Genomic DNA, 22,172 nt, shown 5'->3' with positions numbered 1-22,172 from the left:
CTTCCACGCGGAAGAGAGCCAAAGACATCTCGTCCGCCAGAACGGCCTGACCGGGACGCCAGTTGACGTTGACAAACCGCCCCTGGGGTGATCTTGCTGCCCAGAGATGGCGGACGCGGTCGCGCGACGGCAGCCACTTCGTGGTTCGGAACCGCCAGAGTCCGCTTGGAAGGGCCGGGGGGACACGCTCCGACTGGCATTGCTCTTTCATAACATCAACTTCCGAGCTAATCGTTGCGGCACCTTCGGGTCCGTCTGCCTCAAGATGATGCGCGGCTGCGGCTCGACGTTGGCCGCGGGCGTGAGCGCCCAGTCGCTCGCTCCACTGCTCCAGCCGGCCGGCGAATCTGGGCCATGGCTCCGACCAGCTACTTGGTCGCCTCGCTGTCCGGGACGGTACCGGCCTTGCTCAGGAGCCACCCGAGCGTCTCCGGCGTGCTGCATTGATTAAGGATGGGGATTCTGCGCTTGTCGTGCTTGCGATCCTCGAGCCCCATGATGAAGTCGTTGTACTGCTTCACGGCAGCGAGGGGCAACCCGACGAACTTGCCCTCGTTCAGCTCGTGGACGATCTCGTTTCTCAGTGCAATACCGGACTTGATACCTCTGTTAAGGCCTCGGCTGGGCCAGAAGTGGACTGTCGCCACGGCGTCTCCGGCTTCCGCTACGAGGTCGTGTGGCCAACTGACGGTTGTCAATTCGGACGAAGATCGGGAAACGGGCGACGTTAACGATTTCGCTCCCTTCAAACCGAAAGGTTTCAGCTCGTCAGAGTTCCATCTCCACAGGGAGATCCCCCTGCCCTCCGAAGGCGCAAAGGCATGGGTGGGTCTCCGTGAACCCTTGCGGGACGCTTCCGTCCGGCTTTGGCAAAACTATCAATACACGCCTCGTCAGGCAGGTGGGCTGCAGCCACGGCAACTTTACGTGGGCATTGCCAGCTTGCACATACTAGTAAAAGTAACAGTGTAGTATTTGACTGATGGTCCACAAAACCTTTAAGCCACATCTTAAAAGATAAATTCAGGTTGCAAGCGAACGGGGAAACCGCGACTTACGAGCCATGAAGAGAGTTTGTCCAGAAGCGCCGTCATTACCGTGTGTTCAGCGGCTCCTCCAAGAAAACAGACTCTCTGGAATTGTTCTAATATGTATGACTTGGGCTACGTTATATGCGTCTATGATTTACGAGAGTGTACAAGTTTGCATCAACCCAAAGACAGGCAAATCTCCTCTCAGAATCCTAAAGTTGCTGCTACATCATTCCTTGTGTAGCCACTCTCGCACCTTGACATTTGGACTCGCCTTCAACTTGTGAGCGTGCTTGCGTTTGTTGTCCCAAATGATTGTCGCCTCTCCCGTCTTGGGATCGGGCACCAGCACCTTGACGTTGTTCTTTGTATCCACGTCAATGATGGCCGGGATGACAAATCCCGATCCCGCAGCGAGAGATGTCACTTCATCGTCAAAGTCGTTGGTAAAATCGGAGTCAGCGCTAGGTTGGTCTTCCCCCAGGGCCGGCCCCGTCGGGAACATCAACGTCTGTCTGAAAGCCGGCGCTGGCGCTATCGCATGCGAAGATTGATGGTAGCCTGTTTGCTGTGTAGGTTGCGCGTAGCCGAAGGTCGTGGTCTTTGGGCTAAAGTCCCATTCGTATCTTCCTAGGCCAAGATTAGGATCAGGCAATATTTGGTTGCACCGTTTAGAATGACCAACCTGCTGCGTTTATGCGATTGCGGTAATAAAAGCCCCTTCCTTCGGGGTCAAGAGCCCATGAAGACCAAGGCCCGGTTGCTGGCACCATCAATATTGGTGGCTGAGATGCCGTTTCTTCTCTCTGAGTTACGTCTTTGGCGGACTCCCGGTGCGGGCTGTTTTTGTGCGGCCTCTTGCTCTCATGCTTCCTGTGATGACCGTGGCGCTGTGGCATGGCGGCGAAGATTATCCAGCTGACAAGAATTTGAAGTTGTTTCCCTTGTAGACAAAGACGCAAAAAGAAGGGGAAAACTGCCAGATGAGCTGGTGATGAAAACGGAGTTGGTGATGAGTGAGAATTGGCAAGTCTGGGGGGCATGATAACTTTAAGAACAGAAGGAGGCCTCGCGTGGCTTAAATCGTTTTATGCACCAATTTTCTCCGTTAAAGACGCCTGGAAAACATAACTGCGCCTTCTTTAAGACTCACAGCAGAAACTGGAAGATAAGGCCGCTTATGCCGTGATGGAGGGTTGGATTGGGCCAGGCAGCCTTCGTTGGTCCGAAAACCGGGCAGCAAACAGATTCTCGACAGTTGGCGAATTGGCGTGTCAGCCAGCCAGACGCATCTCAACAGTTTGGGCATCAGGCCTATATAAGCCACAAAGTTCCTCAAAACAGACCGATGCGTTGGGACCATGCGTCAACACTGCCTCCTGCATTATCCACGGGGACAGCTCTCCCGAGCCGTAGCTGCTGATAGCTGCTGGAGCTCACGAGGCCTGGATGGAACCTAGGTCAGCCTCCAGGCCGTGGTCATGGCTAGCGTGCCTCTTTCCAAATCATCATATGACGAATCGCACTCGAGGCCCAGTCATCATGCTTCCCCAGTGTGTTTACACATTTGAAATGGCCAAGCTTGCAGGCGAAGGGGGGGTGATGTGACCGAGATTCCCGATGGCGTAGGCGAATCAGGATTGGCTTAACCCATTGATGGCGAACTATCAAGCCTTGCGGCCCAACTTGCCATCAGACTGCATATTGGTGTGCCCGACGCCGCAAAATGCACTTTCAATGAGATGACTTGTTTCGTCCGGCTGAGTTTGGGGCGGAAAGTTCCTGAATCAGAAACTGAATACCTGTAGACTTCCGTCAGTATTAGCTAAACGCTTCTGGGATGCATCGCTGCCCGCATCTGACACCTTCCACGTGTTTGGTAGTTGAAGTCATCGCATGCGCACTGTAGGCATAAGACGTCAGCTAGATGGCTATGTGTCAACCATCCACGTCTATTCAAGCGGCGTTTCAAGAAGCGCTGCGATAGTTTTCACGACATTCTGTGATAACTGTTGTTATATGGCGTTAGGGCTATATATTCCTTCCGAAGCCACAACGCAATGGCAAAACGATCATAAACTGCTATGCTATAAGCATCCTTCGATAAAGAATTACTCATCGACCCTGGAGCCGGTAGTGAAGATGGTGAAAGTCCTTGTCTCGTCACTCCATCTGTAAGTTGACTGTTTTGACAATTTGTTGGATGGAGCTGTTGCAACAACACGACTTCTTCACTACGGCCCATCAGAGCCCAAAGATGTGGAAGTGAACTTGACACACGAAATTTGGGGCCACATGATGATGGAACCCATCACTATGAAACTTCAAGATGGTTTGACAGGATTTGAAGGGCATGTTTCTGAAGGTGATGAGAAACAAAGGTATGGTGCAGCAAACTGCGTGATATGTTGATTCAAGTTGTAGGAGAAAAGCAATCCCTGCTAACTGCGGTTGAACTGGCCGGCATCACAGGCTGTGCTCTACGTCATTCGCCCACCAACTCCTGACTCGTATGAGCATCCCGCCGATTTTATCCATCATCAACAAGTCCCAGCGGAGCTGACTACGCCTCTGTTTCCAGAACTGTCACCACGCTCGCCGCAGGCCTGCGCATAGTCGTTCCTCTGCAACCCATTTCCAACGCAGCATTGACCCGCAACCTGGCGCCCGCGAGCAGCAGAGCACAGGGCTGGGTCGGTTACGAAAACCTGGTTTCCTTGACTTTGGATGCTGCAGGAAAGCAACCTTTTTTGTGTGGGACGCACCCAAAGTCAGCTTGACAATTTTGAGACGCTTGTTGAAGTGGTGACTTACTCCTGAGCCGCGACGGAGGCAGCGAGAGCGAGAGCGGCGGCGAATGAAATCTTCATCTTGGTTATTTTTATATCCTTGGCTGGGCTTGTGGGGCTGTTGTCGAGCGAATGTGAGGATGATGTATGTAGTTTATGTGAAAGATGAGGGTGATGTTCGAGTGAATTCATCATTTCTGGGGATTCAAAACTGAGTCTTATATAGGTTTGAGTGAGAATCTTAGACGACTCAAACTTACATGTACTTGTCCGTTGAAGTCCCTACGGAGGGGGTGTGTTGTCGGACTCCGAAACGGCTGGTCCGTCATCCCTTTTTCGATTACTGAGCTGAGAGGTCCATAACTGTAGCTTTCTTGGCAATGGCAATGCCAAAGCTGCCCAGCTGCCGAGCTGTTTCTGGTGGACTTCTTTTCTAGGGGATGAGACTGCTCTGTAGATCTTTAGTAAAGGCCCTGGTATTCCTAATTCTAAATGGTGTCTGCCGCGTAATGGCAGACTCGGATATTGGAAGTCAATTCTATGGAGTTCTAGTTGACTTTTATGCGACGATGAATGTGAAAGTTTTGTATTGCAATGAGTAATCCTGTGCTTTCTTCACTGACCTTCTACGTTGTCGCGTAAGACCTTGGGAACATTCTTTCTGCAGCCCCTCCCTCTTATCAATGCTTTCCACTTCGTTGGCCTGTCCGTGTCACCTCTGCCTTGCGTGTACTCTCAAACCAGTAGTCGGGTGTTAGAAGTTACACCCTCTAGTACAAAACCCTAGTGGGCCTCACTATTTGCCAAAAGGTAGAGCAATATAAGAAACTCAAAGTCAGTGCTCGATTGAAGCGCTGCTTCGTAAATTTGTTTTAGCAGTGACGTATCTACACTTACCGTGCAGTACATAAATACGTTTGAATATGGCCGCCAACATATCTATCAAAGTTTATTCAGCTTATCGATCTTTCCAGTCAGCGGACTTCTTAAGAGATAGGAGCCCGATTTTCTTGACCGCCCATGGCCGAATACTTTCCCTTACTAGTGATCGACTGCCAAGCATATGGGAAAGGGAAGTCGTTCTTGTCCAGCTTCTTCAGCGGCATGGTCTCGGCCTACCCGCACTGCCCGGCGCTCGTCTCCCACATCTGCCGCGGGCTGGGGCCTAGCCGAGAGGGCCGGATCTTTTTGACTTTTTGCAACTTCCTCCACACTGTAACTGAAAGGAGAAACATGGGAGAAAGTTGTGACTTAAATGGGCCAATAGGCATCAGCCCCGTGTTGGTGGACACAGCTCAGAGGACCCCGAAGACCCGGGAGACTATTTCCATTCGGATCTCTTATACGGCACAGGAATAAAGACAATGAAATTTTGCTAAGAATGAGCCAAGTGCCCGCAGCAACAAAGCAGGCCTCGAGACGCGGCTGTGCCGAAGCCTGGGCTCAGGCGCAGAGGGGCGCATGAAGCGGGACCGGCGACATTCGCATGAGCCGGACCCCTGCCGAACGGAGCATCCGGTAGCAGGTTCTGAATGCCCTCACTTGGTTTGTATGGATCGCTTGTCACAATGAGTTCAAATGTTGTCTGATTATATATTTTTCAGGCTTTAGTATATTTAACAGGAGACCAATTTCTGCTCCAACTTGCCGGAAGGCTGCACTATGATTATGGTATTTCGCCTGTGATACCAACACTCTTGTCTATCACATTCTTTTCTGGGACGCCCAACGGGTCACCAAAGAGAGAATTCTTGTCGTACAGCCTACTCGCTTTTCATGACAGCACATAGCCTCATCTTCAGATTCACGAGATCTCACTAACTTGATTTCAACGTATCATGTATAGTGATGGCATTAGCGATTTAGTAGACAAGCAGATTCCCCGTTGGCGAGATTCCATACAGATTCCACACTACACAGGAAACAAAAGCACTCATGTTTGTGATGGTCATTTCAGGTAAGTCAGACAAATGATAATCCGGGCCTAGGAAAATAGTAACAAATCACATTGGAATCAATGGATGAATAGGCATGAACCTTACGTTGATGAACAGTGTTCGTAGGACAGTATTAACATCAAGAAGCATTGTGCTTTTTGTTTCTCAAACTTTATCTTGGGATTTTAATGGTCAATCCGGATGACAACCTTTGAAAAGTGCTTCTTTGCGTCCAACCGGGCATACGCATCCTTCGCCTGGGCAAGCTCGAACGTCACATCGTCAACCACCGGCTTGATGCCCTTCTCCTCCACGAAGCGGACCATGTCCTGGAACTGTTTCCGGCTGCCCAGGAGCACACCCCTCACGATGCATGGGCGGCCGAGGGCAGCCAACATCGGAACGGGCTCGACCTTCTTCCCCACGAGGCCTGCCGCCACGACCAGTCCATCCGTCTTGACTGCCGCAATCGACTGTGCAAGCGAGTCGTCGCCGGCAATATCGACAACGATATCGAAGCCTCTCCAGTTCGGGGTGAGGTCTCTGGCCTTGACGCCCCAGTCTTCGGGGTTCTCGCGATAGCTGACGGTGGCTTTCGCGCCGAGGTCTCTCAGCCGCTTCGCCTTGTCCTCGGAAGAAGTCGTGGCAATTACGGTAGCCCCGGCTGCGAGGGCGAGCTGCAGAGCGGCGATGCTGACGCCCCCCGTCCCCTGGACGAGGACCCACGTCCCCGGTCCGGGCTCCCTGCCCTTGAGACCAAACAGAGAGTTCCAAGCCGTGAGCCCGCTGCATGTCAAGGTCGCGGCTTCCGGCCAGTCCAGAGACTCGGGGGCAGAGACGAGCGCGGTCTCCGCGAAAACACCCTCCGACCGCAGGGTTCCGTCGACAACTTGGCCGAGGCCGTCTGCAATGTCATGGTAGGCGGGCAGGGCTTCGTCTCCGGATCTTTCGACCAAGTTGGGAGCCAGGTGGGTGATGACACGGTCACCGGGGCGGAAAGCGGACACGGCCGCCCCGACTTGCTTGACGACTCCGGCGCCGTCGGAGCCGGGGACTATGTTGGGTCGGATCGGGCCTGCCCGCGCCGCCGTTGGGCCCTGGAGAACCGTTAGCTAACCTATCCATGTTGCACAATCGGCGAACTTACATCGGTATTGGCAATCGCAAGCTCACGATAGTTCAGGCTGGCGGCGTGGAGTTCCACCAGGACCTCGTTTGACGCCAGCGTGCTGGTCCTTGGGATGTTCTCCTCGTACTGGAGGCATTTGTCAAAGCCGCTTTGGCCGTTCAGAGTCCAACCACGAGACATTTTCAAGGCAGTGAATGTGTTTGTTAGGTACAGAAACGAATTGATATCGGTCAGTGAAACGGCAACATCTAGTGATGGGATTGGTCTTTCGGCGGTTGTCAGGACAGATCTAGGTGCTCTTATCCAGTAGCTGATCAACTCCATGCGAATTCTTCAACGTTTGTCAGCAACCCATGCCGAGCCGGGGGGGTTGACGCCATGCTGTGGATATATTCTCCGCTCTCGTGGCACTGGTGTCCGCCCTGAGCAAGTCAGGACGTTTCATTCAACGAAGCTTGGACCAAGGACTCTGGGGGAAGTTTCTAGCGGAAGGAGGGGGGGAAATACCACAGAAAGCACAGTTCGAGGTATCGCCACTGCATGGACACAATATCTATGTAAGAGGACTACGGAGTATTCGCAACCACCATACATCGCCCTGATAACACTGATAACACAAAGTCATCGCCCTTGATCCTTTCTGCAAAGTTGCCCGTGATCTGACTGAATGGGCGTAGCAGTTGGGATAAAACTACATGTGGCAATTGTCATTGTCTTTTCAGGCTCTTCGAAGGGTATTCTGTGTCCATGTATCAATGTCCCCACGCCAACTCGATCGCGTGGCCCGGGACCTTGGCGTTGAACCACTCATCAACAATAATTCCTTCCTTCATACGCCCCGTTGGACGAGCACCGTCGAGGACTCCCGAGATGGCCAGCTCCCTCACCGCCCAGAACAGCTCGCTAGAAGCAAGGTTGCGGGCGATGCACTGCCTCGGTCCCAGGCCGAAGGGAATGTAATCGCGCAGCATCGCCTCCGTCGGCTCGAACCAGCGCTCCGGTTTGAATGACTTTGCGTCGGGAAATACGGCCTCGTTGAAGTGCAGGCTGAAGGGCGCGCATCCGATGCTGGTGCCGCCGGGTATCTTGAAAGTTTTCTTCTCGCCCGATGACGGCATGTTCGTCGAAAACAAAAACCCGGTCGGCGGCACGAGACGTGGCAGCCGTGTTGGGTTGGCCATGGACATGCGCAGCCCCTCGCGGACTACGCCTCGGAGATACGGCAGAGTCTGGGGGTCCGCCTTGATGGCTTCCGGCGACATGAGCTCCTCTTGGAGTTTCCGGTAGATCGCAGGTGATCGTGCCAGATGCCAGCATATCGTGCCAAAGTTCATGCCCGTGCTGTCGGTTCCGGCGAATATGAGATCCATGCACTGCATAGCGGCCTCTTCTTTGCTGATTCCAGCTCGAAGCAGCCGAGTCTGATATGTTTGGTCCTTCTCGGGGTTGGCATCGGCAACGGCTTGGTTGCAAAAGCGTGTGACTAGATCCATCGACTGGTCGACGGCTTGGTCAGGATACAGCTTGGGCAGAGCCCACTCGAGCCCGTGGAAGACCCAGTTCGGCAGCAGGAAAAAGCGCCCGACTGCTACGAAAGTGTCGACAAACTCGCTGGCAGACAGTCTCGCGCGAGCGTTGTTGGACCTGCAAGCCTCGAGTTCGGCGATGCCGCCGTATGACTTGCCGAGGAGGTACTCAGTAACAGCATCCAGCGCCAGACATCTGCCCATGTTGAGCATGTTAACGGGCCTTCCGGTCGATGCCTCTTCCTTGATGTGCGCGACAAGCCTTTTCACACAGGACTGAAGCACCGCATCTCCCTCTTTGCGGATTGACGCTGGGCTGAACATGCTGACGACTGCTTTCGCCCGAATAGCCCGGTGTGCCGGATCAAGAGAAGAAAAGATGGTTGGATGTCCGTCGAAGTCGAAGTTGCTGTAGCAGGGAGCTTTCAAGAAGCCGCCCTTCTCGGAGTAGATGGGAGCAAGAGCTGCGCCATCACTGATATCGATGTCATTCGGGGCTATTCGGACAACCGGGCCGTATACTGAATGCAGCTGCTCGATCGAGGTTGTTTCGTTGCCGATATACGAGTGGTACCATAACCATAGAGGGGACGCTGCAGCTACCCATGGACCAGGGACTTTGCGGAGAGGGTGGAAAAAGACATTGAAGATGAGATATGAACAGAGAACCGCCAGTGGGGCAACGAGGAACAAGGTCACAGAGTCCCTAGCTGCCCGAGCCAGGAGCTCAGCGAGAATGGCCATGTTTCCCGTGCTCAACCCCAACCTGGTTGGCTTGCGTTAGGAGTTTGGTGTTTAAAAAACGCGCAAATCTCTAGTACAGTCGTTGATATGTTATCTGGGTGAGTCAGGGTCATGGATCGACGTCATTATACTTTACAAACAGAACAAACACACGTGACAGGGGTCCACGATAAGATCTTTGGCGCTTATGTCAAGCCAAATTCATGCCGACTGGAATGCCTGGAAAGCGTGTCTTCCCGCACAGGAAAGAATCCTTGCGGCTGACAACGTAGGGTTTTCTAAAAACTACTACTGCATCAAGTACGTAGTCCTAATTGAATTCTCATGAAGACAATCTAACTTGTTTCAATGAATCTTGGCAGGGTTTCGATAAAGGTGGCAGCATTTCCCACAACACTCGGGAGTAAAGTCGCTATATGTTAAACTAAGGAGAATCCTGGGTTGAACACGGCTTGCAAAACGAAGACTTCAAACGTCAGGACGGTGGTGTTACTTGTACGCGGTCGAAATGTCTGCGGGCGAGGTCAGGACCTAAAGCCTCTTGCCGGCAACATTCAGAGCAATTGGCCGTCTCGTGTCGCCAAAATGATTGCTACAGCGTATGTCAGGGCAAGTCTTGAATGGGAATTGGCTGCTGGTCGGATAATCGTGCGCGTGTAAGTGAGTGTCCCGTGGTAATCACGAAAGAACGACAAGGCGGAAGCGAGCCGACAACCAACAATGTTAGACTGTGAGACTGCCACAATGATGCTGTACAAAACAACGGGTGACTGACAGGTTTGCTCTCACCACGAAAACCCGGACGGCTAGGAAAGGAGGGGGTGGGGGGGGGAAGAAGGCAACCCTTCGATGGACTGGTATTTCATGCTGTCGGCTTGTTCAAGAGACCGCAAGGGAATTCACGGACGAAGCTTCTATGACGGCAATTTGAAAAGTGCCTGAGAACGGGGATTGATGGCTTTGCAAACAGCCTTGGTAAACTGACGCCCGGTCGACCCTCTTCGACTCAATGGCAGGATACCACACAAACAGGGGCATGGCAACACGGAGGTCTATTCAATCGAGATGGACTATGATACGCATGCGAAACATTGGAGATAGGAGAAATCTCAAGCTCTGCTGGCCGCCATTCGCACTCGCGGGGGGGATGCGAACCCCTCCCCTGAGCCGCTCGCTTACATGCTTGGATCGCAGTACTAACCCTGATCAGCCTGTCCTCTTGACCCATATGGCTTCGAACACGCCTCTACGAGCACCGCCACACCGGGGAATGGCTTTCCGGATCAGCCCATGCTGGTGCTGCAGGATAATCTAGGATTCATAAACCTCATCTTGTCTGGCCATCAAGTAGCTTGCCTCTTCATCAATGCTATCTTGTCTCTTTACCCAGCAGCTCACAAACTCTTACCTTTAACTGCAAGTTGTGCTCAGTAAATAGAATCATGGATTTCTTGCTCGGCTATAACACGCAGGTTCTCCAGCTGGTGTTCTCGTTGTTCTCGTCTATCTACATCACCGTGTGGCTCAATCACCACACACCCAGTGAAGCTGACTTTCATTTTTTGACGCGTCAACAGAAGCCTGCCCTTGGCCAACAATGTAACTGCGCCGTCCTTGGGTTACATGTTACTTGTTACCTACGCCAGCGACCAGTTCCCGCATCTATCGATTGTGGAGCGGTTTTGGTGGGCGCACTACGCTTACTGGCAGAGTGGCGCCGTCGCGACGGGCCTCTTGACCTTTTGGTCTCACGAGGTCGTCTATTTTGTTCGATGCCTTCCCTTGATCGTCGCGGACGCCCTTCCGAGCCACTTCTTGTGCTGCAAGATTCAGGAAGCGAAGCAGCCGTCGGCCGCCCAGCAGTGGGGGTGTACCAAGTTTGTCCTCCTCATCCACTTTCTTGTCGAGATGCCCCTCATCGTCCTCTTCCACCCCCTGTGTGAGCTCGTCGGGCTCAACATCCAGGTACCCTTCCCGACCTGGGGTGCCATGGCCGCCCAGCTGGTCGGTTTCTTCGTCCTCGAGGACGCATACCACTACTGGGTCCACCGTTTCCTGCACTGGGGTTCCATGTACCGCAAGGTGCACTGCATACACCACACCTACGCCGCACCCTTTGGCCTGGCCGCCGAGTACGCGAGCCCGTGAGAGACGTTGCTCCTGGGTGCCGGCACAATAGGCTCACCCCTGATTATTGGACTCTTCCGAGGCAACGTCCACCTGTTGACTGTCATCGCCTGGGTCACCCTTTGCTAGTTCCAGGCCATTGACGCTCACTCCGGATATGACTTCCCTTGGAGCCTGCGCCACAGGGTGCCCTTCTGGGGCGGCGCCAACTGGTACGACGATCACCATAGGTACTTCATCGGCAACTACTCCAGCTCCTTCCGGTATTGGGATGATAGGTTCTCTCTCACACGGTTGGAAGACGCTCCGCTCGCCACCACACAGTCTTGATGGGTACTGTCGCCGGCCTGGAGGCTGGGGCCAAAAGAAGGGAGCTGAAACACCAAAAACAGAAGCAATGAAAGGGCCATGTCGAAATAGTAAGGGGGTACCTGGGCGGACTAGCCAGCTCTCGGAGGCCGTTAGCTTTATCTTTCTCGTTGCTTGTTTCGCGACATCCGACGCCTCAGCGATCATGGAGCCGGCCGGCAAGATTCCGTGTGTGGCCCGAAAGGTAGCGAAACGACGGCATGACACGCACAAAGCCCATGATGTACAGGCAGTCAGAGGGCAAGCAGGTGCCAATTAGGACAGCTTCCGTAGCCGGCCAGAGAAAATAACGAGCCCTTACGAAGATGAGAACTAGTCTTTCCGTTGAGATGGAATGCGTAAATGCCGTGTGAGGGACGGATTCAAGTCACATTTCCAGCCAAATGAGTCATCCAGCGTTCCCATAAGCTGTGATATATCTTCGAACTGATCATCCGTCGAAACAGTTGGAGAGGCACCTGCTATCATTTATCCATCATTGGCCTCAGATCCGAGTCAAAACGTCGTCAAGACATTGAAGACAGGATACTAGGGTCTTGCGTGCCTTGGTAAGTTCTTCTGAAGAAAAGAAAAGAGTAAGATGTTATTGCTTGGGAAAAAAACTCATTTGCGATACCGAAAGTTTACTTTCCACAGTACGATCCTACATGATAAAGTCCGCATCCTTTCCACCGGATTACATACTCCAACATCTTCCTGCCATGGTTTTGTGCTACTATGATCTCCCACTTACCTCTCCGAAGTGAGCAATCCAATGGAGCCTAATTCAGCGCGAATATGAGACAAAATGCTTGTCAAATGCCGAGGGTTGTGCACGAACGCTCTGCGTCGTCGTCGGAGGCCGGCTGGCCGGCCTGATGCTCGGGTATTTTCCCCCACTTTCTCCGGCGACGTAGACCCACTTCTCCGTGCTAGCCCGCCGAGGCAGGTCTCTCAGTTCGCAAGATTCGGCCAAACCGTCTAAGTATTCGAGGAAAACCCACATTTAGACATGCCTCTGAGTCGCGCAGATGTGATCCCGCCCGTGTCCGTTAAGACGTTGCGCATGTTCGGCCTCAGCGATGTGCTTCTCCAACCAGAAGCCTAGGTCCACGACAATCTTGGAACACGGCAACGCTTCAGCAAACCCGACCTGCGCTACCTGGCCGATTCAAGATCGCCCACGATCCTACCATCCTCAGACTTTGAAAACGCCAGTGGATTTGCTCGCAGTGAAGCCGGGTGCCTGGCCGAGAACTTCGGAACCAAAGCTCGCTTTGTCCCGGCCGTTTGCGACTAGCATAGCGATAATCGAGGGAATGTGGGAACGCCGAGGAGTTCTGTCAAGTTAAGCTGCACCCTGCTGCCCGCGAATCTGACCCGATATATCGTTGTGTGGTGTGCGCTGGTCGATGCCCAGCTCTATATCCCCATACTCGCTCTGTTCCGCGTGTATGCCATCTTGAACAGTGTTTAGCCCTCACAGTGAGTAATGCACCTGTCTCACCTCCCTTCGATCCACTCAAGCTAGGCTGGACTTGGCTCCGAGTCCAGTCACCAACCAATGGACGCATACCAATTGAACATGTATGTTCGTCTAAGTCAACCCTCCCACAATCGCTGCCGGCAAGAGCAACTTCGAGACTGCTTTTTCTGCCTTCTTTTTTTTTTCTTTTTCAAAGCGGCTGGAGGGTCTCAATGTTCAATGTGACACCACTGCTCGGTCGTGTTGGGACAAATGGCTGGGTGACCTTGTAACACACGAAGTCGCGGTATGGTCATTTGACGGTCGACTCGACAGCAACGTAGGATCAATCGCGGGTTTGACTGCCACAGACAATGACACCAATGAACTAGCGGCATATTGGCTGGCTGACTACTATGATGGTTTTTGTTTGATTTTGCAGACAGCGAGCACTTATTAAATGGCGCTTACCGCGGCCCAGGGCAGGATGAGGACATAGCGGTGTAGACAAGGAGGAAATAAAACAACCAAGCCGTGTGACATGCAGCTCAAAGAGGCACAGGTTTGTTCAACATGAGTCAATCTGATCTCTCCCGTTTGGCCAGAAGAACGGGGAAATTAGTGTGACGTATGGTACTATTCGATATCGGGTCGGCAGAAAGGTACCCGGCTTTCCATGCGGAACAACGCTGAAAAATCAGGTAGCTGAGTTCACAAACAAGATTATTTGTTTTGTGCGTTTGTTTCTCCCCTCGCTTACCAGGTATCTGAAAAAGAGAGAGTGAGAAACCAGAGTCATTTCTGACAGGCATGACACCCAAAGTTGACATGCAGAGATTTTGCAGACATTTTAATATGGGTTTTCGTCCGAATTGCGTGCCCCCCTCTGGGGTCTCGCTCAACACGTCCCAAACCCGCATCTATGATGAAATGATCATAGCACGCTATGCGGGCGGATAGTCCTCGCGCCGTTTTTCCTTGTTTTCCGAACTCTAAACGCGGCTTGGACGCGGCGCGTGGTCCGGTTGATTGGAGAGACGATGTCCAACATCCCAGCAGGAATGGAGTCAAACGTCAGGTTTTGGAACAGGCCGTGCATGCCAAAGTGGGGGTGGGGGGACCGTAGGTTTCTGGGATGAATCCTAGTTTGTCGTATAAAGACTTCTGGGGACTGGCACTGACTAGGCGGCGATACGCCGTTCGGTGACAGACAGATCCCATCGGCGCATCCCCATAACATGACTGAGGAGGACATGGGGAGCAAGGGTGACCCGCACGTTGCCCATCTCCATCTCCATATCTCTCTTCCGATTTGAGGCTGAGGAGGAAGATCAGCCCCGGTGGAATAGGACCCTTGATTTGTCCCTCACCCCAGAAAACCCCTGGCACGACGGGTCGGGTCCCTCTCAAGTCTCTCCTACTGAGAAGCACGTATGTCAGCGGTGGAGCGGCCGTTGAACGAGTTGGCTGATTCCATTCGACCATAGATTTTGCAGACCCTTTTTGTGTTTTTTTAGGTAAACAGCTTGTCCCTGAGACCTTGGTCGTACATGGGCTTCAATAAAGTCAAGGGACTCGGCGCCCTGCGAGGGGGCTTGTGTTCCCGAACATCAGGTCCCAGGCTTCTCGTCCTTCTTCGCTGAGAGAAGGGCCCCCAGTCATCGATTCACCTTGTCTCTTTTCTCTTACCCTTTCTTTTCTCTCTTGCGACCTCGTTTTCCGAAACCATCCGTGTCCACGATGGCTGCACCGAGCGAGAAGAGCGTCGGCAAAAGCGCGATGGAGACCGGCTTGAAACAGACGCCTTCCGGCTCAGTCCAGCACGGGGAGGCGGACTCGGACGCCGATTCGGCCCTCCGTGACTTCTACACAGGAGCTGTGAATGAGAACTACCGTATGAAGTCGGAGCTCATCGCGAAGCACTTGGGAGAAATTGGCATGGGCAAGTGAGTCTCAATATTGTTCCGACACAGAAGTATCGAACGAACGGGGTAGGGGGACTAACGGTCGTCTGTGTCTTCGTCAAGGTTTCAATGGATCCTCTTCGTCGTCAACGGCTTCGGCTGGATCGTCGACAACTTCTGGTCTCAAGGCATCACGGCCATCCGGCCCCCGATCGGCAACGAGTTTACGGACATTGCGCGCCTCAGCTTCAGCTCGGTAGCGTATTACGTCGGCTTGATCGTCGGCGCCTCCTTCTGGGGCACGACGGCAGACCTCATCGGCCGCAAGCCTGCGTTCAACGCGACGATCCTCTACGGGGGTGTCTTCGCCTGCGCCGTGGCCGGCGTCCAGAACTTCACCGGCTTCTGCGTCCTCTGGGCCATCATTGGCACGGCGGCCGGCGGTAATGTGCCAGTCGACAGCGTCGTTTTCTTAGAGTTCGTGCCGCAGACCCATCAATGGCTGCTGGTCAGCTTGTCGGCGTGGTGGAATTTGGGACAAGTCATCGTCTCTCTCCTGGCTTGGGTGTTTCTGGCCCATTTCGCGTGCCCTTCAACAGACGCCCCTTGCCGCATGCAAGACAACATGGGCTGGTAAGGATACTACATCACCGGCTTGACCATGAACCCGTGTTAACGTCCTACGTTAGGCGCTACCTCATGATAACCCTCGGCGGTATCGCCATCGCTTTTGGCCTGATCCGCATCGTGGCGTTCAAGATCCCCGAGTCGCCAAAGTTCCTCATCTCAAAGGGCCGCGACGCCGAAGCCGTCGAGGCCGTGAACTACATCGCTCGGTACAACGGCCGCCCCGAGACTCTCACTCTCGACATGCTCCAGGCCGTCGACCGGCACTGCAACGCAGGCTCGTCCTCGGACGACGGCGCGAGCAGCGTTGCTGCCCCCGTGGACGCCGACATGGCGCCGAGAGGGTCGAAACTCTCGCACATGGAGATCCTGAGGGAGAGCTTCCGAGACTACAACGCCGACAACTACAAGAAGCTGTTTGCAGGCAGGAAGATGGCCCAGCATACCTCGGTCACGTTCCTCATCTGGCTTACCGTTGGCGTGGCCTACCCGCTCTATTTCGCCTTCATCCCCTCGTACCTGGCCACCAAGGACACATATTCCACAAACACGTCTCTGGACCACACGTACATGGTATACTGTATAGTTTCATCAGCCGGTGTCATCGGTCCGATCGCAGCCGGCTTCTGTGTTGAGACACGCTTTGGCCGCCGGTGGATGATGGCGGCCTCGGCCGTGATGACCGGGGCTTTTCTGTTCGCGTACACGGCCGTCGGTACGGAAGCAGCAGACATTGGCTTCCAGTGTGCCACCGCGATTCTTGGAAACTTTGGTAGGTTGTCTCTCCAGATCTGTAGACATGAAAAGGGCGTGTTGCTAACGCGCAAGTGGTAGAATATGCGGTGATGTACGCTTTCACCCCCGAGTCGTTCCCCGGCCCCGTTCGTGGAACAGGAACTGGAATTGCAGCCACACTTCTTCGCGTGGGCGGCCTCGTGGCGTCGTTCGTGTCAACGTACGCCGGATATACTGTAGTGCCAATATACGCCAGTGCGGCATTGTGGGTGTTGGTGGGCGGGTTCTGTTTCGGTCTACCTTATGAGACCCATGGACATGCTTCTCTTTAGTCGTTTAGTGTGCATGGCAAAGTTGGTATTGTGTAGGCATTGTTCAAAAAACCACAACGGCGGCGCTGTCACTTTGGGAAAAAGTGTAGATGCCTTGCCGATATCAATTATGAAACCCTCATATCAGCGAAAGGAATGGCCTTCGGGGTTGGATTTACTACACGCCGCAATTTCACCACCTGTCAATTTTGTGTACCATCTACACGACGGACCACTCGCTTAGGGTGCTCTATTCTTAGTTCTTACCACAAGCCGGGGCGAGATCTTCAATCCATGGATTTCTCGGCCGGTCCCAAAAAAGGATGTTCTCGTCACATCACGGAACGAAGATTCCATTTTTCCAAACTTGTATCAAAGACTTGTTCGAGGTTAGTAATGCGCGCTGGCATACTCTCGGGTCAACATGTTGAGGAAATCAGCTAGAGACTGACCCCAATGTCAGGCATCCATCCGCCTCATTCCAACGCAACAACCGAGGTGTGGTGTGTCCATGAAGAGTTAGTCACAGATCGTCAATATGCCTGGTACCTCCTCGGTACCTCTTATCTTCAACCTGGTTCAAATAAGATTATTACCCCACGTGAGCTTCTTTATGCCAGCATGTGGGGGATGCATGCATAGTCTTCCGCAGTCCCGAGCTCCGCGTGTCCAGCCCAACAGCGACTGCCGGATGTAACATGTCACTTGTCGAGAGATGTCCGTCATCGCCGACTGGAAGTGGGTTGATTGATGGCTGCCGGCCTGTTTTTCGTTTGATAGGCCAGATACAAACTACTTGATGCGCGGATGAACCCCACCACCTTCGAGATAGATCTCTCGCCACCACTCCGTCGGGGAGTCGGAATCAACTCCACTTCCAGAAGTGGAAGTGGTTGTTCGCTGGACGTTGTTACGCTCTTAGCTTCCCAACGTGACGGTCCCTCGACCAACTTCGAAAGCCTGCTCTAGTGTGGGCAGACTTGGGCTCTCTGGGATTGTTTAACTTGCGTTAAAGCCTCACGGTCTGAGGTGGCAACGCCATGTCCATCAAATTTTACTACCAACCAAAACCAACAATCGGCATCGTTAAATTTTCACTCTCCCATACCGATCCGGTATATCTGAAACCACCACGCGACTTCGATGCCCTCAATAGCAGGGGTTGAACTGGAAGGTAGGTGACATGTTCCCTTCAGCCCCAGAAGAAAAAGCCTCTGGAGCGACTGTGGCTTGAGGACTTCAGGATACGGCCCCGCCGCCTCGACCGCGATACATTTTAGTCAATGGACAAGCCGCAACACAGCCGCAACGCCCATAATTTTTCTTCGAAAGGCTCTGTCTGCTCCTGCCAGGATGACGGATGTCCGAAACACGCCTTGTCGACTTCGAGAGCAACGCAGAGCTCCTGGAGGACGAGATGATTAGGGATCCGGAAGGAAGGTAGATGATTTGGTCATAAGCATTCCCGAGCGAGCGGGCCGTAACGACGCTGTGTTGATAAAAGAGCGGAAATAGACGAACGGCCTGGTCTGTAGATCATGGCGACTATTTTGACAACAACTCTATAAGGTGTTCTGCTATTGCGGGAGCTCTTTACCGATATAACTCCTTCAAGTTTGGGAGAAAGGGACGTGGAGCAACTCTGGTTATTAGAATAGGCCAGCTGCCCGTACGGCTGCCACGAACTGGGCAGCCCGAGCCCCCGGGCTTGCCAGCACAAAGGATGTCATTCGCATGAGCCGGGTGCTGCCGAGCCAGCCAGTCAGTCCAGCAGCATCTTAGCCAATGTTGCCGCCCCGTCTATCACACCGGTTACGAACAGACATCACTTCCATAAAGTCCAAAGACACTCTAGTTTTTGTCCCAAAATAGATAGTCTTTTTCGTTCTGATTGGTCTATAATTTCTTCGCGACAAATTTGCTTGAACACTCGGTCCTTGGCAGAATTGGAGTCCGTTAGCACCCGGTTGGAGAAGGATCTTCGTCCCTATTGTGACTAGACACCACAAGCAAAAGGCTAACCTGCGGTCTTACCTTGCCGAAGTCTCCCCCTGCCGAAAGACTTGCGAATACACGAGCACAGCCTGTGATACCAACACTGACGATGTCCCGCAGGCCGTCGTCCGAGTCGTGAGGGAGTAGTATTATTTACATCGTTACCTCAGCATATTGCGTAAGAAGAGAGCCAGCGAGCCGGTCAATAAACGCCTAAATTATGTTCTCGCTTTTCCAGTCTCAAAATAGTAAAAAAGAAGAAGGCAGATTCGTCCAAGCTTCAGCCGATGCTTGCGCCGAACGGACTTTGACGGAGCATTTCGAAAGGCCAATGCTCCGTCCCGGGATTGGACTCTCCTCTGTGGGAAGTTCGGCGCCGAAGTGTCTGACTCATCCACTAAATCTAGCCATGGCATCTATACAGAGAATCCCGTGAACTAAGGGATGCCCAACTACTCCCAGACTGTTGACACTCAAGTATATATAACGGCCATTTCACTCTCTAGTTGGAACCGAAGGCGTAGACTTACCGCAACATTATCAGCTATTAAATACTTATCGACCTCCATCAGTCACCAATATTTCAGCCAAAATGACAGGCATCGACTACTACGAGCGGTTGACGACGGTCTGCACCTTGGACAACACACCGCTCCTCATACCACTTGCTGTCGGCTTCACCGTCGGCTACCTCCAGTACGCCTATGTCATCCGACTCACACTGCGAGAGGGCAAGGGCCCGATGCCATTTTGGATGCACTCCTTCTACTTGGCCCACGACTCGACGTGGTCATACCTCATCGGAAAAGCCGCAACCCAATACGGGGAACACTGGTTCCTCCGGGGCACGTCGACGGGCTTGTTCGTCTGGTCGGTGCTGGAGTCATGGTGCATCTACAGAGCGGTCACCAAGGAGCGCGAGGCCAGCTTCGCGAGCGTGCTCGGGAAGCAACCGTCGTTCTCGTCGGCCTTGACGTATGCGGTGGCGTTGCAGCTAGCCATGTACTCGGTGGTGTTGCTCGGGATCGAGCTCATGGGCCATGGATGCATGATTCAGTGGTTCTGCCTCACCAACGTCCTCATCGTGCTGGGACCTACGCACCACTACTTACGGGCGGGCTCGAGACAGGGTCTCTCGTTGGGGCTGTGTCTAGTCAACATCGTCGGCACCATCTTCACCTTTGCCCCTTTCAGTTCTGCCGTCATCATGCTTCCGGAGATCTTCGACACGCCGACTTACTACACCATCGGTGGCTTCCTTACTTTGTACTCGGTCTGGTGCTTTTACGTTGTCTGGCAGTATCCGAGTAAGACGCGGGCGGCGGACAAAAGTGAATATGATCCCATTTGGTAGACTGAAGCTCGATGGTTGGATTTGTAGACTTGCGAGGCGGGAGTCGCGGGACCGTGGTGTGAGTGTGTGTATTGATTTAGAAGGGGAGACTGAGTGGGTACTGATTTTCTGTGTACAAGTAAGTGCGATTGTCGTTAGTGAAGGAATAAACTGAAAACAGGGGGGAAATGCCGTGCGAGTACTTCTCACCTCAAGTGTCACCATTGTTTAATGGAGTTGAGGATGGTGAAAGTGAGAGTGTGACCAAAGAGTACACCATGTAGGTAATTACTTACAGAGTAAGAAAGTGAGAGGAGATAAGCGATAAGAAAAGCTTATATAATCCAACTCTCCTGCTTCCCCAGGGAGAATGACGTAAGCCTTCGGTGTCCCGCTGGAGCTCCCGTGGTCAATCCGAACGAACACCTTCCGCTTCCAGCTTCTACGCCGCATTCCTCGCATTAGTTCCCCCCGAAATCAGCGCCCCCCCCCCCCCCCCGTGTACGAAAACCACACGCCATTCCAGGTGCGCGTCGGGCTGGCTCACCGTCCGAGACATCGTAATCCCTCAAAAGTCGCCGATCTCGCAAAGGTCGCGGCCGGCCGTATCTAGCCCCAATGGCGCCCATTCCGTCGCAGCCCCTCCCGCGGGTTATCACCTACTATCAGACACATCACACCCCCGACGGCAAGCCCATATCGATCCTCCCGCTCCTCACCCAGCCCGGCATCAGCGTCACACACGTCATCCTCGCGGCGATACACATTAACGATGATTGCGACGACCTCACGTTGAACGACCACGCCCCCGACGACCCGCGGTTCCTTACGCTATGGGCCGAGCTGCGCGTGTTGCAGGCCAGCGGCATTAAGGTGCTGGGTATGCTCGGCGGCGCTGCCCAGGGGTCATACGAGAGGCTCGACGGCGATGAGGCCAGGTTCGAGGAATACTACGTGCCGCTGCGCGACATGCTCCGCACGCACGGCCTGGACGGTATCGATCTGGACGTCGAGGAGGCCATGAGCTTGGGCGGGGTCATCCGCCTGATCGACCGCATACGGCAGGACTTTGGCAAGGACTTCATCATCACCCTGGCGCCCGTCGCCGCGGCGCTGCTGAACCCGGACAGCAACCTGAGCGGCTTCGATTACGAGGCGCTTGAGGTGATGCGCGGGAGGGAGATTGCCTGGTACAACGCCCAGTTTTACTGCGGCTGGGGCGACTGCAGCAGCCCGGTCATGTACGAGATGATACTGGCAAAGGGCTGGTCGCCCGAGAAGGTCGTCATGGGGTTGGTGACGAATCCCGAGAACGGCGGCGGTTGGGTCCCGTGGGAGATGCTCGGTGCTGTGCTCCTCACGCTCCGAGGCCGCTATGCGCGGTTCGGAGGGGTTATGGGCTGGGAGTACTTCAACAGCTTGCCCTCTGGACGAGAGAAGCCCTGGGAATGGGCCAAGTGGATGACCAAGATGCTGCGCGCAGACCACACGCATCACTCGCCAGGGCCAGTGCAGGGGACGGCGCCCGTGGATACCTGTAATCCTGTCGCGAAGGAAGTCAAGAAGCATCTGGTCGACGAGGTCGATCCGGATGGTCCGAACAGCAAAGACGCACCGCTTCCAGCGTCTTTTGACTACTACTCCGATACCAACTGGGACGACGATGATTGAAGCGCATAAGCTTACCGTCTCTGTGCATAGTGTTCAAAAGTTCGGAATCCCGCGTGGCAGAGGGGATGGGAACAACCGCAGGCCTCAGCCATAGACGGCCCGAGAGCGACGACCTTACACATTAGACCTAAACGACGACACGAATGGACTTAGAAGGCGTTCGGCAGATATCCACAAGACTGCTGCACGTGTCCTAATTGAGGTGATTGTTGATGACAGACGCGGCTCGTGAGCTCCTCGGGCTTCGGCGCAGTGTTTTGGGTGAGCCGGATGTCAGCGAGTTCTTCCGGTTGAATGCAAGTCGGCTCTCGCTTGGCAAACTGCAACCTTCTCACTCCAAGCGACAGCTGATTCGCTTGCGTGCTCGACTCAAGAAGATGAGCTCTGCAACTGTTCGACCATGACAATGTGGTTCCTCTCCTTTTTCAACCCTGCAACCCCGCGCCAAGGCATTAGTTCTCTGCTGGAAGTGATGAAAGTCACATCACTCTCCCCGCGGG

General features: G+C 53.7%; 8 protein-coding genes across 8 annotated transcripts; 4 read left to right on the top strand and 4 right to left on the bottom strand.

The window, feature by feature from the left end:
* Positions 1-368: 368 nt before the first annotated feature.
* CDEST_04366 (uncharacterized protein) lies at positions 369-1,094 on the bottom strand (the record flags this gene model as incomplete). The annotated part of the gene is made up of 2 exons (XM_062920525.1): positions 369-875; positions 1,059-1,094. The coding sequence occupies 2 exons, from the start codon at positions 1,092-1,094 to the stop codon at positions 369-371; spliced, it is 543 nt and encodes a 180-aa protein (XP_062776576.1).
* A 47-nt stretch (positions 1,095-1,141) lies between these two features.
* On the bottom strand, positions 1,142-2,290 carry CDEST_04365 (uncharacterized protein). Its single transcript, XM_062920524.1, has 2 exons — positions 1,717-2,290; positions 1,142-1,661 (listed from the first exon to the last, which is right to left on the bottom strand). Exons 1-2 carry the CDS (start codon positions 2,072-2,074, stop codon positions 1,261-1,263), a joined length of 759 nt encoding a protein of 252 aa, XP_062776575.1. The 5' UTR covers positions 2,075-2,290; the 3' UTR covers positions 1,142-1,260.
* Positions 2,291-5,942: 3,652 nt separating this feature from the next.
* On the bottom strand, positions 5,943-7,066 carry CDEST_04364 (Putative GroES-like superfamily, alcohol dehydrogenase-like, NAD(P)-binding domain superfamily; the record flags this gene model as incomplete). Its single annotated transcript, XM_062920523.1, has 2 exons — positions 5,943-6,854; positions 6,905-7,066. 2 exons carry the CDS (start codon positions 7,064-7,066, stop codon positions 5,943-5,945), a joined length of 1,074 nt encoding a protein of 357 aa, XP_062776574.1.
* Positions 7,067-7,486: 420 nt separating this feature from the next.
* CDEST_04363 (Putative cytochrome P450) lies at positions 7,487-9,223 on the bottom strand. Its single transcript, XM_062920522.1, has one exon. It carries the CDS (start codon positions 9,154-9,156, stop codon positions 7,639-7,641), a length of 1,518 nt encoding a protein of 505 aa, XP_062776573.1. The 5' UTR covers positions 9,157-9,223; the 3' UTR covers positions 7,487-7,638.
* A 1,556-nt stretch (positions 9,224-10,779) lies between these two features.
* CDEST_04362 (Putative fatty acid hydroxylase) lies at positions 10,780-11,304 on the top strand (the record flags this gene model as incomplete). Its single annotated transcript, XM_062920521.1, has 1 exon — positions 10,780-11,304. One exon carries the CDS (start codon positions 10,780-10,782, stop codon positions 11,302-11,304), a length of 525 nt encoding a protein of 174 aa, XP_062776572.1.
* Positions 11,305-14,836: 3,532 nt separating this feature from the next.
* Positions 14,837-16,694, top strand: CDEST_04361 (Putative major facilitator superfamily, MFS transporter superfamily; the record flags this gene model as incomplete). Its single annotated transcript, XM_062920520.1, has 4 exons — positions 14,837-15,042; positions 15,124-15,633; positions 15,690-16,399; positions 16,462-16,694. The coding sequence occupies 4 exons, from the start codon at positions 14,837-14,839 to the stop codon at positions 16,692-16,694; spliced, it is 1,659 nt and encodes a 552-aa protein (XP_062776571.1).
* Positions 16,695-19,260: 2,566 nt separating this feature from the next.
* CDEST_04360 (uncharacterized protein) lies at positions 19,261-20,022 on the top strand (the record flags this gene model as incomplete). The annotated part of the gene is made up of 1 exon (XM_062920519.1): positions 19,261-20,022. One exon carries the CDS (start codon positions 19,261-19,263, stop codon positions 20,020-20,022), a length of 762 nt encoding a protein of 253 aa, XP_062776570.1.
* A 477-nt stretch (positions 20,023-20,499) lies between these two features.
* On the top strand, positions 20,500-22,171 carry CDEST_04359 (Putative glycoside hydrolase family 18, catalytic domain, glycoside hydrolase superfamily). The gene has a single exon (XM_062920518.1). The coding sequence runs from the start codon at positions 20,620-20,622 to the stop codon at positions 21,670-21,672; it is 1,053 nt and encodes a 350-aa protein (XP_062776569.1). The 5' UTR covers positions 20,500-20,619; the 3' UTR covers positions 21,673-22,171.
* Position 22,172: the final 1 nt, after the last annotated feature.

Source organism: Colletotrichum destructivum, chromosome 3 (genome assembly GCF_034447905.1).
Source record: "Colletotrichum destructivum chromosome 3, complete sequence".
Lineage (NCBI taxonomy): Eukaryota > Fungi > Ascomycota > Sordariomycetes > Glomerellales > Glomerellaceae > Colletotrichum > Colletotrichum destructivum.
Note: the sequence above shows the minus strand (reverse complement) of the source record. Positions and strands in the feature narration are given on the sequence as shown.

Excerpts from the sequence above, each read along its gene's own strand:
- CDEST_04365 (XM_062920524.1), bottom strand. The coding sequence starts at position 2,074 with ATGCCCCCCAGACTTGCCAATTCTCACTCATCACCAACTCCGTTTTCA. Across the intron at positions 1,662-1,716 it reads CAATCGCATAAACGCAGCAG|GAAGATACGAATGGGACTTT; the intron begins GTTGGTCATTCT and ends ATCTTGGCCTAG.
- CDEST_04363 (XM_062920522.1), bottom strand. The coding sequence starts at position 9,156 with ATGGCCATTCTCGCTGAGCTCCTGGCTCGGGCAGCTAGGGACTCTGTG.
- CDEST_04359 (XM_062920518.1), top strand. The coding sequence starts at position 20,620 with ATGGCGCCCATTCCGTCGCAGCCCCTCCCGCGGGTTATCACCTACTAT.